General features: G+C 39.3%; 1 protein-coding gene across 1 annotated transcript; it reads right to left on the bottom strand.

The window, feature by feature from the left end:
• Nucleotides 1–2,467: 2,467 nt before the first annotated feature.
• On the bottom strand, nucleotides 2,468–18,335 carry LOC117306868 (TBC1 domain family member 22B-like). Its single transcript, XM_033791427.1, has 11 exons — nucleotides 18,095–18,335; nucleotides 15,596–15,906; nucleotides 14,287–14,481; nucleotides 13,721–13,791; nucleotides 12,575–12,703; nucleotides 10,742–10,807; nucleotides 8,748–8,862; nucleotides 7,042–7,233; nucleotides 6,406–6,533; nucleotides 4,295–4,390; nucleotides 2,468–2,761 (listed from the first exon to the last, which is right to left on the bottom strand). The coding sequence occupies exons 1-11, from the start codon at nucleotides 18,214–18,216 to the stop codon at nucleotides 2,621–2,623; spliced, it is 1,566 nt and encodes a 521-aa protein (XP_033647318.1). The 5' UTR covers nucleotides 18,217–18,335; the 3' UTR covers nucleotides 2,468–2,620.
• Between the last annotated feature and the right edge of the window lie 1,868 nt (nucleotides 18,336–20,203).

The following is a 20,203-nucleotide window of genomic DNA, read 5'->3' as shown; positions in this document are numbered from 1 at the left end:
CGGAGCATTTGAACATTATTTATATGAAATTTTGAGTTTATAAATTGACACAGTTATCAAGACTATTATTTACATCAATAATTTATTTTCATGTGTGTAAATACATATACTGCAGGGTGAAGGGATGTTTAGGTTTGGCGGGTGTACTTAAAAATCCCACGAAACCCTAGCCCCATAACTCGGTCCAATCATGGAGGAATTCCTCCATGGTCCAATCCACTCCGAATCCTTAGCCCAAACACTTTTGATATCAAAATTGTTCGCTTGCAACGATCTGCATCATGAAACTTGCCGATCTAATGCTTCTGAAGTTGTAGATAGCACTACGCCTGGATTTGTTAAAACAAACATCACACTTTTGGGGTAAAAATCAAATGAATTTTGAGTGTGAAGTTTCTCAACGATCTCGACAACTTGCATGTTTTCGAAGCGCGTGCACACGATCTCATAAATTAGTCGGGTTCCCACCATTCGTGTTAAGTGGTTAAGGGAACCGGACAAAAAAAGCGAAAGATTTTGATATCAATGATGCTGGGGCTAAGGATATGGAGTGGGTTGGACCGATTTATGGGGCTAACATAACCCCACCACCAGGCCTCCTCAACCACCCTAACCTCGAACATGAGACATGTAGAATTCTTGTCTCTGTCTACAAGTTCAGGAGTCAGTGCAAAGACCATAATTATGGACGTAGGCTCCCATGCAACGTCATTTTCTTGAGGTGTGTCAATCTCAACTCTCAATTATTATCTCATCATGCCTTGAATTCCTATCCACTGGATTTGTTTAATTTCAATGAGGAAATGTGTGATGCGACTTAAAGCAAAATGACCCATTTGTCAACCCAGGTCTAAAAATACATCTAGGCTTACTCGATGTTCAATGTTGTTGATAACACATGTTGACAGGTTTAAAAGTTGTGAAAGTAGAAACACTAAGAAATGTGAGAGAATAAAACTGAGAAAAACACATCGGCAAATTTCATTTCAATTTTGACCCATTTTTTGACGTTATTTACCAGAAAGGAAGTTGTCAATGCAAGCCATTAAAACCTAACTGACAGTAACATTGCTCAGATTTCGGGGGATGAACACTCATATCTTTTTCAGTAACCACATTAATTAAAGGTGAAACGATACTAAACTATCCAAAGCTGCTGTACTTCAACCAAATAAGTTTTGTATTGCCATTAGTGTTTGTTACCAAACGTATTCCTTCCCTTTGATCCTACATTATCAGCCGAAGAGCATAGCCTATAAACATGGCCGCAATGTTAACAATATAGGAAAGGAGGCATTGCATGGTGAGTTATCAATATATATATTTGGTTTACGGTAACACCATGTGTGTATCTACTTGCCAGGTAGAGTTTGTTCTTAGAGAACTGTCTTGCTTTATTCTACTACCGCGAACAGATGTTCGGGGTTTCAATGATTCGTTTCTGTACTAATTATGGTCAAAGAAATTGTCTAAAGAAATACAATGTACTCGTAAAATTGTTCACTCACACAAATTTCCTACATTATGTCTTAAACAATAAAACTTTCAAAGTAAATTCTCGACACAAGTCAATGTTCACATAATTTGTTTACTAGGTACCTGTTCCTTGCATCCTTCTACCTGGCCCGAGGTGTTTGCTAATTGTATTAACTGGCACACTATATTCTTACATTCAAAGGCAAGCATATACATGCGCGCTGCGCATGTTTAACAATGACTAACGTCAGTGGGGAATCAAGAGATCGTCGTATAGGCTTGGGGAGGGGGGGGGGGGCTTTAACCTCTACATTGCCCCCCCCCCCCCCACCGTGGCTCTGAAACCTGGTCACAACATGACAATGTATGTGCACCGGAAAGTGATCTTTGACCTCAAAAAGTAGCATTTCACTGGGTGTGTTTTATTAGCTTGCTACGGTCGACCCTCGTCAAACCCCAGTGCCTTGGAGTGCCTTTGATGTCATTGTCGTGGCTCATTCGGGTCAGACCCAACAAGAACCCTGCTTCATTTCTTTTCATTTCTCCGATCGGCCACTACTTTGTTCATTATTCAGCGGAACACTTTCAAGAAGATTGACACACGTTTCAACCCTTGAAACAGAGACTCTGTGTGGACACTTCAAAGTGTTTCTCAATTCGTAATGTTCTGGTCAGCTGTCTAAAGATGCTTTGGTATGAATCCCCTGGAGGAAACACAGTAAGCTCTGGTCAGAGACTACACGCAGGCCAACCCAGGAAAGCTAATCAAACGCACCCTGGATTCACAGGTCAGGAAGAACCCCCAAGGCTTTCTAACACCATCCCTTCAGCTCCGGCTCTGACGTAGACTTTATAGATGATGTGACCTCTGGCGTCACTCTAAAACCCTAGCATGATTCGCGCGCATACCGACAGGCAAAACCCATGTGTTTTGGCAGCCAGCTAGAAAGTGTATGCAATCTTACCATGACTACGCGCCTTTTTGCCCGGCGAAACATGACGTATACAGTGTTTTGTCAACAGAGGGCGGTTTGAATGTAAGCATAGGTCACATCATCTATACACTTTGCACCGACGTTGCACACTCGAGCCGATAATGAGCCGAAGCTGTGGTTTTGTAAAGTTTTGTAAGTTTTGTCTGACTTCATTTCTTGACTTGCTGATTCAAATGACGTGGGGCATCAGCAAACATGTACTTGAGGCTGTAGGCTTCGGCTAGCAGGAGGCTGATGTCTTGATTAGTCCAGTGTGCTGTCGGCAAGTTCTGCAGTAACAGCATGATCCCCTGCAAACAAACACGACAAAAAGAACAAAACTGAATCAAATTGTTTAACATGATGTTTTTTTGCCACTGAAAAAGAGAACCCATTAAACACAGAAAGGCTGTCATTGTCATTGTCACAGCAAGGACTGTTGAACTGAAAGTGAGCAAAAACCTGAGTGTCCACCAACGTGTACAGGTATCCTATTTGTATTTTTGTTTGACATATAGTGCTTTAAAGACACTTGACACTATTGGTAATTGTCAAAGACCAGTCTTCTCACGTGGTGTATCTCAACATATGCATAGAATAACAAACCTGTGAAAATTTGACCTCAATTGGTCGTCCAAGTTGCGAGATAATAATGAAAGAAAAAACACACTTGTCACACGAAGTTTTGTGAGCTTTCAGATGCTTGATTTCGAGACCTTAAAATCGAATTCTGAGGTCTCGAAATCAAATTCGTGGAAAATTACTTCTTTCTCGAAAAAACTGTTTCACTTTAGAGGGAGCCATGTCCACAATGTTTTATACTATCAACTTCTCCCCATTACTCGTTACCAAGTAAGGTTTTATGCTAATGATTATTTTGAGTTATTACCAATAGTGTTCACTGCCTTTAACAACTTTGAACACTTGATCCCGAAGGCTTACTGGCGATCCCTGTCTATCTCATTGCGGATGGAATTTAAAAACCATCGGCTAACAAAATGAAGACATTTTCTTATACGGAAGGCCATTTTTCTATCTTCGCACAATACATCTGCACCACACGCATCAGCCATTTCCACCGCCATTTTAGGCTACAATCGTTGGGTTGTGCTGCATTTGGAGACAAGAAGGCATCCAGAACCCACGTGACAAACCAAAAATGGTCCCTCTATGTCGCAACTCTCTCAATAGACCCCTTGCATGTGACGTCACACGCTCAAAAAGTGCCCTCACTGGGGTCAAGAAGCGCCCTCACAGGGGTCAAAGGAGGCAGATGATTGGACGAAAACTATTCTTTGTGCGTAAAAGCGTGCACGTGAGCTCAGCGTACCTGTAGCGTTTCGCTTCATGCAAGGGGTCTATACACAGCTCTGGTGATTTTTGGTAAGGTACATATACTTTTAAACAATCACCCAGTTGTACACACATAATATATGTTGAGTCACGGGACTCATTTAGGTGAGTCATTAATTTGTCCGTGTGGTGACACAGTCCTGGGTCAAGTGAGTCATATTGACTCACATGAAACGAGTCAATGTGACTCAACCTGGAATCATAAGTGGATCTTTCGACTCACTTAGTAACCCGTAAACGAGTCATCATTTTGTCAATTGTCGCGTCCACTGCAACCCTAAAACGAGTTCCATTACTCAGCACACAAATCACATGAGTCTTGTGACTAACCAATGTTTAGCTGAGTCATGTAATGAAACACAGTGACAATCATCATCTAAGTTGAAATTAAGTCATAAACCCATTTATTTAATCAATGTCATGAATTCAACACTCTGATTCAATAAAACTAGTACAACAAGAAAAATGAAATAAGTTACATAATCACCCACCTGAAAGTCTCTCTCTTTCTTGGCGTCATCAGCAAATTTCATTAGGAAGGCAGCACAGACATAAAGGTGGAACACGGCGAAACCCTCTGGTTCACTCTGGATACAAAAAGAAGCAGGTTTATTTCAGTAAAGGGGCCATTCATAATAGTAAATGTGATTTTATTTACTTCACAATATACTCTATACACTAAAGAACTAAGTAATGCCTCAAATGATGCAGATATATCAGGTCAAAGGATTCAAACATCAGTAGTTTATAATAGCTGTTCCTGGCTTAAACAAACAACTTTGTAGTTTTAATCAGAAATGAAATTGGCAAGCACATACAACTTTGTACAACAGTTTTTAGTTTGATATGACCCTTAAGACCCTTATGACCCATTTTAGTTAATTGTTCAGTGACGGCGAACAGACCTGCTATGCCCCAGACGACGATCTGGACCAGCGTGGTTTTTTGTTTCCTTCTTATTTCTATCATGTTGTATATATTTTTTTTTGAAGGGAAAAAAATGAATTTCGATTTTCACTTATTTCTTTTGACCCACCCAGCCACGATTTCTAAGAAAAAACATCAATTTTTTTAACATTGACTATTATAAACGGCCCCTAAATGGCAGTCATGTGAGAAAGGAAAAACAATGCCACGATGATATATGGTGCCGACTATGTGGTAGGAGATTCTGAATACCAAGTACATGGATCTTTGAGTACTGTGGAATAAAGTACAGATATCTCTGCGAAATCAACAATATGTCAAAATCTTCAAAAATCTGCTCAAATCTCACCTATTCTGTTAACAGTATAACTGTAAAGCGCATTTGAATATGTAAATGGAAAATGCGCTAAATAAATACATTAATATTATTATTACTAATATTACCACGAACTTGGATGTCCGAGTTTTTGAACATGAGTCATGAGAGTACTCCCTATCATGTAAAGGACATGTATTTGTTTGTACTTGTTTTATGTCTCTGAAGAAGGTCTGGTTTGAATCGAAAGCTAAGGCCATCTACCATACTTAAAGGAACATTACAGAATTGGTTTTGCTAGCAAAACAGTTGCTGGCAGTGTAAGCACTTTATGTAATCCACCATATACATAAACTGACAAACCTGTAGAAGTTCGAGATCGATCGGCCATCTGGGTCATGAGAGAATAGTGACAAACCGATTACAAATTTTGCATTACATCGACGCCAAAACAAAAATGAATAAAACGCTCACTGAGCGATAAACTCCAAACGCGAAATTACATTATTTGTTTCTCATCAAATATGAAATTTCAGACAGAAATATTTCAAGGGACGTTTTCTACTATCATCATCATTAGACCGTGTAAGTTTTAAGTAAATCTGTATTCTTCACAATTTTTATTTCTAGCCAATTCTGTAACGGTCCTTTAATAAAAATATGCTAAATGAGGTATAAAACCATTTACAGTGTTTGTTTGCATATTTAAAATGTGAAAACCGAAGCTAATATCTAGATGTCAATGTCTGCTTGTTTTGGTTCGTGTTTTTTTTCAGCCTGGAGACTTTGGAATAATCTTCCCATCACCATACGCACCTCAAATTCACCGCCTATTTTTAAGAAAGCACTAAAAAAAATATCTTTTTCCTAAGTAGTTTTCTGTAAATTGCTTTTTTTTCTCTTCTTTTTCTCTGCTTGCTAAAGTGCCGTGGTCTAAATGAAATGGTGCTTTATAAGAACCCAGTGTATGTATGAATGTAGGTATGTTAAAAACTTTCATGGGGGCTTAGTTGCATGTGCCATTAGTTTTTTATGACACGAACACGTTTTTAAAAAACAAAAACAAAAACATTCTTTAAGATGAAAGACATGTGCGAGCGCGTAGAAAATGTTGAATACATACGCTCATAAAAAAAAATGTGCTAGCATATAGCACATTTAAAATTGCCAATTCCAGGGGTTATGATCGAGCAAGGCATGCTGGGGAAAAAAATTGCACGGCGAGATCGATCACCCCTGGAAAGGAGGTTGGACGTGGCCTGACCAGAACGAGGCTTGAATAGTAGGGTCCCTTTAAGTGAATGTAAGCTTATTCCTGGAGGGGCACCCGTTTTGTGCTTAGCCAGTTTGGTGGCTTACCATGTAGGTATCCCAGAGTCTTATCGTTCCCATTAATGGCAGCTCTCTCATCAGTAGATTGTTCATCCACCGGAAGGCAAACTGCAAATACTCTACTTGGTGGCTGTGTAAATGTACATGAAGAGACACTACAAAATAATAAAACAAAAGGCAAAGTCAATTATCTCCCGCAAAAACAAAAAAAACAAGGAAAATGTAAGTATTCCACTTGGTGTTTTTGTAATTGTGCACAAAGAAGTGCTATAAAATGGAAACAGAGGCATAATTACATTTTCAAAAAGATCAGAGAAAAATACAAATGCTCCATTTTGTGGTTGAGTAAATCTACAAGAAGAGATCTTACAAAATGGTTTCGTAAACAGAGAAATTGTTTGGGGGAAAAACTCCCTCTTTATGTACGTGAAAGATGCTACAAAATAAATGCAAAAACATAGTGCCTTTTTGAAACAGAACAAATATATATATACTAAAATTGGTGGTTGTGTATATTTACAAGATGAGATGCAACAATTTGTTTTTTAATTGACAGTAACGTCACTTTTTAAAACACTTTTTAGCGTACACAAGCTTGTTTGTGCGTGGTTGGGGAGTGAAGGAGGGGGGGGGGGGGGGGTAGGTATCGGAACAACTTCTTACCATTAACTCTTTGTACAAGTTCTTTCAGTGAGTTGATTTTGGCCTGAATTCCAGGCTGCGCAAATGTATAGTTGTCTTGGATTCCGTCCAGTAGCTTACTCATGCACCAGAACGTGTCCGCCTCGACTTCCCTCAGCTTGTCTGTCGATAGAGCTGTGATGTCTAGGTCTTCAGTTACGTCTACGTTTGCAGCTGTAGGCAAAATTAATAGCACACTTCAGAAAATTTGGATCGCAACCGCAGGTACCGAAATGGTGACCAACTACCTCATTCAACTTTGTTTCCCTGACAGCTTCCCACGAGTACTGTCTACATTTCTCAAAACAAATTGTATAAAAACAAACTTTTCCCAGGTATTTCCACCAGTGGAACTATTTAATAATAATATTAATAACGACTGCTGGGTGTTCAAGGTACAGTAAAACCAAAAATAAAACGAATAAAAAACCAGACACAAAAAAAATTAGTCCTTGAAAACCTGTGACATGAGATAAGTTTTGAGAAGAGATTCAAATTTTTGTGGTAAAAAGACAAGATCTAAGATTAAGTGGTAGAGAGTTCCAGATGCGTGTCAGACAACTCGCCAGTCGGACGACTTGTCTGTTCGGACAGCAAGACCGTTCAGACAGTTCAACAGTTCAACTTGACTTTGAGACAACTCGACAGATGGCCAAGACAAGTTGACGGTTAGACAGTCGACCTCAGTTACTGACATGAGTTTCCTGACATGAGTTTCCTGTAAAAAACGTCTGTTGAGTTGTCCCAATGGTCACACTGTCTCAACCATTGAGTTCCGAACGGTCGAGTTGCCTGACGGACAAGTTGTCTGAACACCTTCCAGATGCGTCTGGGCATATGGTGATGATTACACAGAAATGGTTATTTAAAAAGGGTTATGCTTTCCCCACCACTAAAAGCACTGGTGCCTGTGTGGGATGGACATGTGCATCTTGACATTGAGCTATAGAGTACCGTAATTATAAATAAATGTCTTCTTCCTAAATATCTTCTTCAAAATGTCAAATCTCATTGACCAGGGGGGGCATATTTTTTTCCGTTGCAGCACTTCATCTTTGGAACCACCTACCTCTTCACATCAATACTTCAATTCACTCATTCAAAACATCTCTCAAAACGCACCTCATGGTTTTTTATTTAAACTTTTATTTGTTTTATAGTTTTCATTGTAATAGCGCCCTGCGCACCTTGGTAGATATATGCGCTTTTAACATTTGTTATTATAATTAGTTTTTTATCATGCCGAAACTGAATATCCGTATTGTATTAAAGGGAAGGTACACGTTTAGTAATTATTCAAAACAAATCTTAACTTAAAAACTGACTTGGTAACGAGCATTGGAGAGCTGTTGGTAGTGAAAAACATTGTGGGAATGGAATGTTGGAGAAAGAGGTAATTTCTCACTAAAATAATAAAAGACTTCTATCTAGAAAACTTTTATTCCCATCTGAAGCACACAAATTCTTCATACATGGGTGTTTTTTTCTTTCATCATTTTCTCACAACTTCGATGACCAACTGAGCCCAAATTTGTACATGCTTGTTATATTATGCTTATTATGGGATACACCAAGAGAAAACACTGGTCTTTGACAACTACCAAACGTGTACAGTGCCTTCAAACATGTGAAAGCGGAGATGTGGAGATTTCACAGGCCTGATATTCATGATGCCGAAAACACCCTACCTGTGTGCTCAGTGAGGAATACTACAAAAAATGGAGTGACAAGATCGTTGATGCCTTGTACATAGCCGCTTGCTGGATGCCGGATAGCCCAGATGTACAATATCCGCTCAAAGATCTGTAGGAAAGGCGGGATGGGATTATGCATTTTGCAAACCTTCAGAAATTAGTTTTTTCTCATAGTGTTTCTTAAGGGGTTTTGATACCTTTAGTAGAGCAAGTTTTTGGCCGTGACATAAATCCATACTCCCTGTGAATGAAAATCTATGTCCTATAATTTACCTCGAAGAAGTTTCAGCTAAATTAGTTTAGTAGTCAAGTTTTTGAAAAAAAGTGAACATCTCAGAGCAATCTTTTCAGGAGAGTCGCATAAAAACAATGTACATGCTAAGCAAATTTTTTCGTCTCCTTAGATGAAAGTTATTTTTGTTTTACTAATTTCCCGAAAAACTACAGCACTTCAGCAAGTAACATTTTAGGGGAAGCTTTCTACTTTAAAGGAACATGTTGCCTTGGATCGATCGAGTTGGTCTTTGAAAATCGTTTGAAACCGCCGTTATGAAATGCATAATGGTTAGATAGATAATTGAATCACAAACTTGCCTCAAAATTGCACGGTTTTCAAATTTTGTCGTCACATGGCTGCTTTCCCAGCGAATGTTTTGCAGTAGTTGAACACAGCTCAACTGGTGGGAATTATTTGATGCGAATTTGTGATGTCCCAAAGTTGTGACGTCTGAATTCTCATCTCATTTGCATTCCCAGGAAGTAATGAACCGGGCGCAACTTGTTTAATTCAAAACACACAAATGCTGGAAGTCTACCAGCAGGGAAAACCTGCGCATGTATTTTGAACTACAAGTCAGCATCTTTGTTACCAGCAGGTTGAAACGAGATATTTTTCAGACAGCATACAATTTGTATGGAGATACGTTTCAAGGGGCAGTAAAATATTTTAAAAGTTAATGGGATGCAAAAAACTATACACTGGCTAAAGCCCAGTTCATACTTCCTTCCATTGCAAATGTGTGCTTTCAGATGCTTGATTTCAAGACCTCAAATTGTAAATCTGAGGTTTCAAAATCAAATTCGTGGAATATTACTTCTTTCTCAAAAACTACGTCACTTCAGAAGAAGCCATTTCTCTCAATGTTTTATACTATCAACCTCTCCCCATTACCCGTAATCAAGAAAGGTTTTACGATAATAATTATTTTAATAGTGTCCACTGCCTTTGAACTTCCAAGATCACTCAACCACTTTATGCTTTAATCAGGCCTGGAATTCTGGAATTTCAACTTTGAAAGGGCAAGGCCGTTCTCATGTTGCAAAGGGCACTTCCATCATCAGAAGGCAATTGGATACTTTTGAAGGGGCACCAAGGCCAAGACCAGGGGCAACGGGGGGCCATAGCCTGCATGTAATTTCATGTGCCCACCAAGTTTAACATTTTCAGAAAATTTTGGAGCTTCTCGAGTAATTGTTTTCCTTTGAAAATATTGTTGCTGCAAAGAAACCCTAACTTGACAAAGGAAAGACAACAACGGTTCTTATAAATAGCTCAAAGATTTCATTGTGCTAGCGTTATTCTCAAAACAAAACAAAAGCTCCAAGAAAATACAGCACAGATCAGAGGCAGGGTCAAGATTTTGTTGTACTCTTGTAAAGTGGTTAATAAAAACTCCGTTTGAGCTGGAGCTGTTTATAACCAGTTGTCTAGATGCATACTACGCGCAGGAATGTATATCCAAAAAATGTCTCAGTCATAAAAATGCAACACACATCAGAGCTCAAGGACGTCGGAAAACAGATAAGTTTTACAGAGTTTCATACTTTGAGTTTCAGAGTTTCAATTTTAATTACATCCTTTATCCAAAAAGGCATTCATGAATGGGAAAAAAGAGTAGTGACTCGTTCTTAAACTGTCGTTTAAAACCTTGCGATAAAGGCCCTCGCCCTTGTCGCTACACTTTTATTCCCTTATTTACATGCCTCACCTCTTGAACTTTGGGTTGCTGGAACAAGGGCACGAGGGGATTGGTCCTTGGGATATCTATGTGAATCTGTAAACAAATGCGTAAACAAATGCATAAACAAACAAAATAAAGAAAATTGTGACAATTTGCTATTAGAAGCCACTTAGAAGCCACACATGGTGCCAGACTAAACTGATTTGGGTTGTGTAACGAAAATGGCACCCAGGAACCAAGCAGCCAAATAAAACCAATTCATCCAGCGATGGAAGAGATCTGTGAGAAAATACAGAATTAGAGAAAAAAAAACCGGCAAACCACATGCCTACAAGATCAAAGATGTAAATGATATTTCACAAAAGGTGACTTGGAAAATCGTGTTTACACTAGAAGAAAAGCAATTGAGAGACGGAGAAGAAAATAGAACATTCCCCCAAAAAATTATGGTTTGGGGTTTGATCAAAGAAGAATTTAGAAAAAATGACAAGAGCAGGATTTGATCCAATAACCTTCAGCTTAAAGCCATTGGACCCTTTTTGGTAAACAGTGTTGTCCAAGGCCCACACTTTGTGTACCACAACTTCTATATCAAATAACAAACCTGTGAAAGTTTAGGCTCAATCGGTCATCGGAGTCGGGAGAAAACAACGAAAAAACCCACCCTGGTTTCCGCGCGTTTCGCCGTGTCATGACATGTGTTTAAAATAAATCCGTAATTCTCGTTAACGAGAATTTATATTGTTTTGATGTTTTCTCAAAAAATAAAGCATTTCATGGAATAATATTTCAAGAGAAGTCTTTCACCATTGCCTTCTGTAAACCCTGTAAGTTATTTGTAAATCTGTGAACTTTTTTTTTTTTTTCTGAACCGAAAGGGTCCAATGGCTTTAACAAGCCAGTGCTGAACAAACTGAGCTACATGTAACTAGCTTCATGGTGGAGGTCTCCAATTGTAGATCTAAGTTCGGAGGTGCCAGTCAGAAGCTATTAAAAAGCACTAGACACCTTTTTAGGTGTCGAAGACCAAATATTCTCACTTGGTGTATTCCAAAATATGCATAAAATAAAAAGTCTGTGATGCTATTGGTCATCGAAGTTGCAAGAGAACAATAATTAAAGAAAAATCAGCATTGTTGCCCATATTTGTGTGCTTTCGGATGCCTAAAAAGGGCTGCAGGCCTGAGGTCTCTTCAAATTTGAGAGAAAAATTACCTCTTTCTCGAAAACTCTGTTACATCAGAGGGAGCCAAAACAGCCAATATACACAATGTTTTATTATTATCCACTCTCCATTGCTTGTTTACAACTAAGTTTTTTCCCTAACAGTTATGTTGAGTAATTACCAATAGTGTCCAGTGCCTTAATTCTACTGTGTAGCCAGGGTTCACATCAAAGTTTATAACACAATAATAATAACAAAGTCTTATATAGCGCACGTATCTACCAAATAAGGTACTCAAGGTGCCGAGTATATACAAACTTTCAGAAAGATAGGTTATTGCAGTGATGAATTCTGAGACCCAATTAGTTAGCACCTTGTAAGGGTTTACAAGGTGCTACGGCGCATACAGCAGCCACAGCCAGGAACACTGGGGCGAACCCCTTCTCTTTTCGATAAGTGCACTGGGTTCTTTTACATGTGTTACACAACACACAGGACCAACGGCTTTCTGCCCCATCCGAAGGACGAAGCAATGGTTACGTGTCTTGCTTAAGGACACAAGTGTCACGGCTTGGCATTCGAACCCACACTCTGCTAATCAGAAACACCAGTTTGAATTCGGTGATCTTAACCGCTCGGCCACGACACTTCCACAACCTGGGAGAAAAAAAAATGATGCTGGATAAAGAACAGACCTGTCTAAACATGTCCTTGTGTAGAGAATCTGTCCTTGTGCCGTAGTACTGGTCCACAAAGCCGAAATATTCCTCCCGTTTCCGCTCTAACGTTAGCTGCCGCCTGTCTGTGTTGGCTGGTAGGTAACCCTGCACAAGAAAGCATATATATTCAACAGTCAGTTTGAGTATTGATCTGACTGGTTTGCTTTGCCCGTTCATTTGAATGCACTTGACACCTTTCGTAATTGTCAAAAACCGCTAGTATCACTTGGTGTATCCCAATATGCATTAAAGACACTGGACACTATTGGTAATGAAATATGAAATATGCTAATTACATTCACGCATGCGTACAGACCCTATTGGTTGGCAAACGCCATAGAGTTGTGCACTAAGCAGACGCGCAATCGCGTCTGCGTCACGCACCCATTAGCCATGTACAAAACCGCGCGATGCTCCCTCATTTTGCCAACCAAAACGTTAGTGCGCACGCGCTATGTGCAACTTACATATTTCAATGGAAGGGTCTATTGTCAAAGACCAGTCTTCTCACTTGCTGTATCTCAACATATGCATAAAATAAAAAAAACTGTGAAAATTTGAGCTCAATCGGTCGTCGAAGTTGCGAGATAAAAATGAAAGAAAAAACACCCTTGTCACACCAAGTTGTGTGTGATCAGATGCTTGATTTCGAGACCTAAAATTCTAAACCTGAGGTCTCAAAATCAAATTCGTGGAAAATTACTTCTTTCGCGAAAACTACTCCACTTCAGAGGGAGCTGTTTCTCACAATGTTTTTTATAACCAACCTCTCCCCATTACTCACTACCAAGCAAGGTTAATTATAATATTATGCTAATAAATATATTGAGTAATTACCAATAGCGTCCACTGCCTTTTAAATAACAAACCTAGTGGAAATTAAGGCTCAATCGGTCATCTTAGAAATCTGCGATCTTCAAATAAATCCCTTCTGACTCCCCCAAATATTAAAATCAAGTCGTACGGTTCCCGCTCTTTCAAATTTGCAGTTCAGTTATGGAACAGGTTGTCAAACAAGCTGAGACATCAGAACAATTCAAAACCCGGTGAAAAACTGAGCCCAGGTGGATATCTATTAAAATCTAAATCCTTGATTCTCTGATACAATCAGATGAAACTTACCAGTAAGAGTTTCCAAGCCGTGGGACGAACCGATTTATGGATTCCAGACCAGCTGAGTTTCTTCAGTTCATCTAGGGGAAAAAAAGGAAACAAAGTTTACAACACAAGAGTTTGACCGAAGCTTTCACTGAGTACAGCACATGTCAAAGCCTTTCTTAGCCACAGCTATAAATATCGTTTTTACTCACACGCCCAAACACAAACATTTCCGACACTGGAGGTTTAGGATGCTTAACTCATATGGTGAACTCAAACTTGCCTTATAAATGTAAAAGAAACGTCACACCTGTTTTACGCAGAATGAACAGCTATCGTCTGCAGTTATTTGCTTCCTTTACCCTCAGTGCGCTTTTTAACCCCAGTGAGGGTGCTTTTTAACCTCAGTGAGGGCACTTTTTGACGTCTGTGTCTATCATTTCTTAAAATGTTTAAAAGACTCAATACTAACCCTCTAATCAGGGAAGCAAACCCATCGCAAAGAGCCAGACTATTTGGCTTTCCATCCTCAGTTAGGGTTAAATGCCCGTGATAGATCTACGGTGGGGTGGAAAGGGGACCAAACTCACCAAGCTCGGTATTTTGGCCGCTCAGGAGCTGTTTAAACTTTTCAAGTTTGCCGTTTTCTCTGTCCGGCATCGCCATCGAGCTCAACCTCATGGGAGATGTTGGAGGTGGGGCCTCAAGACCTGAACTTTGTCTGACGGCAAGACCAGGAACTCCAGACCTTAGTGACGGAGACACTGGGGGTGACGTACTATCATCTACATCAAGAGGAACAAAATGGCACAGGAGGTTTTCAACATTGGCTCAGACACTACAAGAATTTGATTGTGCCCTGTTAACAATGAAAGTGCTCTTGAACCTGTCAACAATGTTGTAGGGTGTCATGGCCAAGTGGTTAAGAAGCTTTGAATTCAGAGTAATCGGAGTGTCCTGGTAGTGTCCTTGAGCGAGATGCTAACTTTATAATTGCTTCTCTTCACCCAGGGGTATAAATTGGTACCTGCGAGAGTAGAAGTTGTGTATTGTTGTGTATGAAAAAGCTACAATTGCCAAGGTTGTATACTCCCCAGGGAGTTTCAAATCCTTCTGCCATGTACATTTTTCCCCCTACTTTTTTTCAAGTTCATGCATTTCAGCGATTAAATATTTAATCTTTAAAACCTTTGGTCAAAGGAGTCAGGAGGAAGCGGTTATCAGGAATCAGAGTGCATGACATCTGGAGTGCATGAACACCCAGACACTATAAAAGTTTTGAGAACACTGCAATATTAGAGTGTCATGGCCGAGTGGTTAAGAGCATCGAATTCAAGTTCTGGTGCTGATTCACCGGAGTGTGGGTTCGAATCCCGGTCGTGACACTTGTGTCCTTGAGCAAGATACTTTACTATAATTGCTTCTCTTCACCCAGGGGTATAAATGGGTATCTGCGAGGGTAGAGGTTGATATTGTGATTGAAAAGCCACAAGCGCCTTACAGGCAGCTCAGGGCTGTATACTCCCAAGGTTTCTGAGAAACATTACAGGGATTTTATTGGCCCCATGACCAGGGCACTAATGTAAAGAACATTGATACGGTTATTGTGAAATGTGCTATATAAGAATTTGTTATTATTATTATTATTATTATAATATTATGTGGTGGCGACCGAGCGATCAAGCACCAAGCAGTATACACTTCCAGGTAAGCAACCACAAGACAAATGTTACAAAGTCTGCCTCTGATAGTTTCAAGGCCAACCATTCAGAGAAATTCAAGGAGGGCAACTACCTGTACCTCTACGGCTTTCTACAAAGTGCAAGGCACCACTTTTTTCTAGACACCTCATGTATAACAAGTCCTTTTGAAGAAGGCAGGATGGGAACTCAATTGTACCTCTGCTTTGATGACCTTTGACCTCATCGAGGACCTCTTCTGAACTAAGACGATCCTGTCTCATGAGGGCTTGCTGAGCTAGGGCATCTTTCTCTGCCTGTTCACTTCTCTGTTTCTCCAAGGACAGCTGTCTGGCTTTCAGCATTAACAGTTCTTCGTCGTTAACTTCCCACGCATCACTGGTTGTGCTGTCAAATGCGGCAAAGGCGTCCTTTTGTTTGGATCTGGGCTTGACTCCACTCTGCTCCCTCATTTGGGCCTGGTGAAGTATTTCACTTGGTGGATATTTAGCACTGTACACAGGCTTAATGCTTGATGGCAAAGAAACAGAGTAGGTGTGAATCAATCTCTTTAAGTTTAGTAATTAATTATAACGATGGGCTTCTTATATAGCGCAAATATCCCTCACTCAGTGTCGCTCAAGGTGCTTTATATATAACAAACAGTATTTTCCAGCGAGGTATTTGGGACTACATAGAGACATTAGCGAAACAAAATCACATAGTTCTAGGATAAGGGTCCTACTAGTACTACTTGCCGTCAACTCGTCGTCAATGCCTCAACTCGCCATCAACTAAGCTTGGGCAATATCAATTTATTTTATTCACGATATATCGCCGACAATATATCGCGATATTCGACATCATCTGTCTTCAAACTCCAAGTGAAAGTTGTAGAAGAGACAGTCATAGCATTTTATAAGAGAGGTGTTCTAATGACCTATTCTTCTGGTTTTACTCCAAACCTATGGGGTGCAAGATGTCTCAGCTAGCAAATACATCGCGATATTTAATCGATATCGCGATATATCGCGATATATCGATATTTCGCTTAAAACCAAATCCATCCGATATCGAAATCGTTTCCAAATTAATATCGCGATATTCGATAATAACGTGATATCGCCCAAGCTTACCGTCAACTCCTCTTATATGCATTTAAAATACACAAAAGAAGCATAGAGCTGTATTACTATTAGCAGAGAATTCTCATAAATGTAGGTTACATTTCGGAATAAAAATTAAATTTTTTCTTGTGAAAAAATGATCTAGAAGCAGCAAAACCATCGGTCAACATCTTGCTTTTTCACAGAGCTTGCACAACATGGCAACTGCGGGCGCCTTCCTGCTACAGCATATGATTGATATGGATTAGTCTTTCGACTCTTTTTTGGTACTTATTTATTTATAAACACAAAACCTTTTTTGTATTCAATTCAATTCCAATTGTAAATGAAATTTTACTGAAAACCATAAGAAATATGTAGTAATTTGTAAAGCCCAGGCTTAACATTTCCATGCCCCTTTAATTTTACAAATTGTTGATTTATATTTAATGAGTTGACAACATGAAAATGAGTTGAGGGCGAGTTGACGGCGAGTTGACGGCAAGTCAGCGAATTTACGGCAAGTACTAGTACCGTATCCTGGTGTCATGTGTTTTCAGTAGGATAACAGGAAAATTGTTCACAATCAAAAACTAAATTGTTTTTTCTTCAAATCATCTGTCCAATTTTTTAACAATAACACTTTCACTTCATGGTGTGTTGAAATTTTCAAAGTTTGGGTTTTACGTTGCGAGAGACAGTCCGCAATTAACAGTGCTTATGCTTGCACGACACTGGAGCAACGTCATATGTTTTCACACCTTTCATTGGTTGGTATTTTATTGAATATTCAGAAGCTAGTATGGCGCGCAAATTAAATCAAAAATATTATTCAATTACTACTTAACAAATTTAATTACATTTTTGTCCTAAGGCATTATGGCTACTTTATAGAATCCAGAGATATCATAAGGCATGAAAGTAAAACACCCCACCCCCCCCCCCCCCCCCCCGCCCTGATGCACTCGCACTTCATAACAATCCGTGTTCCCCCATTTCAGACCAGTAATTTTTTGTTTCAGGAGATAAGAAACCAATCTATGATATTTTCTCTTTAATGTAGACTTAATATTTATAACGCTTATCAGAATTTATTACAGTATGCATGAGTAAATCGAAAAAAAAAATTGTTGTCTTTTTCACTTAAAATATTTTAATATTTTCCCCACATTTGCACACCATAGAATCCCAAATAGTAACCACCTCGCGTGATCCATCTAGTGACTAAAGCAGAATGAAACTCAATCTAGCAGATAGTAATTTGGTTTTGAACTTTCGAGGTTGGATGATGTTTCTTTGACTCAGTTGAATGTTGGCATAATAATGCACTAGTGATTAGTACCAAAAATCAATCATTTTATAAATCATTGTTTGAGCATAACCAGCGACAGGAAACTTTATTCTCAGCATGATTACGCCTGATGAAAATACAGACCGTGAGTAAACTGCATAGCTTCTGTCACCGGTGCAGCTTGCACAATTTCGCGATAAACGGGAATCAAAGTTGGGGACCGAAAACATATGAGGGTCGATAACGTATGTATAAAAAATTTATGACTGTTGTTATGTATGGTGTGTGTGTATGTCATGTACGTTGAGTGTGCTTCTCTCACCTTCCCGGCAGCCGTTCAGAGTTTTTCTTCCAGTGTGTAGCCTTTTTTCCTGATCCCTTGCTGTTACCAAACCCCGAACTTACACCAGTTGGAACTCGTACATTCTCCTTTGCAGATGCCATGGCATCGGATTTTGTGAAACGGACAGGGGCACTCAGATTGTTAACACGGAAATTATTGTTGAGACTTCAGGGTTCACAATATCCACAGCTGCCATATTGTGCTGACGTCAACATCACCATCAAAATAAGCTCTTTTGAACCACCCCTCTAATCGGTAAATGAAACAATCCAGTTTTAGCTGGTACCCTTTCCTCGCCGTGTAAAACAGTTAAGAAACAGTTAAGAAACCTCCTAAGCTGGGTACAAAAAGTTCGCGAAGAACTTGCAATACGGTGGCCTGGAAAAGCCATTGCTTATTTGTAATGATCAACTGGCTCATTTTTAAGGACTGTCTGGCATGCTTGCAGTCGCGGGCTGTTGGGCGTTTGGGACTGATACCTTTATATTATGGTCCATTACGTAAAAATAATTGTGTGTGATAATTTGAACGCCATGGAGCCTTCGCCTATTGTTCAAGTCATCCCATGGTATACTGGCGGAGTCAGCGAGCCGCGCGAGGGTAAACTTAATATTTCCGTTTTAGAGATTTATTTTTGACTGACCGTATTCTTACAACAAATTCCGAGAATCAACACACATTTTTCGTTCAATATTGTGCTAGATATTAGAAATTAAATCCGGTGTCCTATGGAAATCTGTCCGCCTGAGATTTCGTCCCCCACCGTTTATAGAAAAAGGATGATTCAAAAGAGGGCGCTAGAAGTTTGTACATAACAAGTTTGTACACATTGGGACATCTGTGGGGATGGCCTGCCACACCAGTACTCTATTCCATCAAGATTTTCGCGCTGGGCACAATCATAGGGGCATACAGATTATATTATGTTCAACCGTGTTTTTCTCAAAAATATTGTTCAATAGCGGCATCCTGCTGAACATCACACCAAACGAAAATCTCCCTAGACAACCGAATGAAGGCGGTATATAATATGGGTTGTACAATTTGGAAGCAGAAAAAAACATACAAACAAAATCGTGATCGGTGGACCTTGGTCGGTGGGCGTTACTGTTATGTGGAGGCACATTAAAGGCACTGGAAACTATCTCTCAAAATAATTGTAAACATAAAAACGTATTGGTAAAGAGCAGTGGTGGAGAGCAACTGATAGGGAAAACAACGGAGCAATAAACTAGTTAATTACTCCATGATAACACTGAAAACGGCTCTCTCTGAAGTAACGTAGTTTTTGAGAAAGAAGTAATTTTCTCACTAAAATATCTGAGTTGAATTTGATACCTCAGCTGAGGTCTTGAATTCAAAGAATCTGAAAGCACACAATTAATTTTGTGCGACAAGGGTGTCTTTTCTGCCATTATTCTCTATTTCGACAACCAGTTGAGTTTAAATTTTCTCTGGTTATAATAATAAATAAATAAAGATATTTATGTTGAAATAAAGTGAGAAGTTCTTGTGTATAAATTTTCTCCTGTGCTTTTTAAAAAATTTATATAAAAATGTAAATCTGTATTTTAATTCAGTCTGGACTGCGGCAAGCAGATGTTTTTACAATAAACCAGTAATAAAAAGTGGTCTTTGACAATATTACCAGCTTAGTGTCCAGTGCCTTTAATTCATTATAGTCCCACAGCTTTTATCTGTGCTCTCTTATGTTAATTTGGGGTTGACCCATAGAGCTATATTATTGCAGCGTCGTGGGTTCAAATCCTTCTCTGGTATTTTTTACTTTTAAGTTGGTCAACCCCAAATTCTTTATAAACTTAAAAAGCAGTCAGTTTCCCTTGTGGTTTATGAAACTTAATGTTTCTCTTGTTTCGTTTACCTTTTCACAAATCGATGGGGAATTCTGTGTCTACTTTTTGTGTGCACATGCAAGCACTATCACTGATCATAATCATTATCAGCGCTCGTGGCTTCGTCGCCATGGCTGGCCGTAAAATGGAACCACCCTTCGGAATATTATGCTAAGTGAGACGTAAACCGGAACAAACATCTTTATATTAAACAAGCAATATCTGGCACTTGGGG

Source organism: Asterias rubens, chromosome 2 (assembly GCF_902459465.1).
Source record: "Asterias rubens chromosome 2, eAstRub1.3, whole genome shotgun sequence".
NCBI classification, from domain to species: domain Eukaryota; kingdom Metazoa; phylum Echinodermata; class Asteroidea; order Forcipulatida; family Asteriidae; genus Asterias; species Asterias rubens.
Note: the sequence above shows the minus strand (reverse complement) of the source record. Positions and strands in the feature narration are given on the sequence as shown.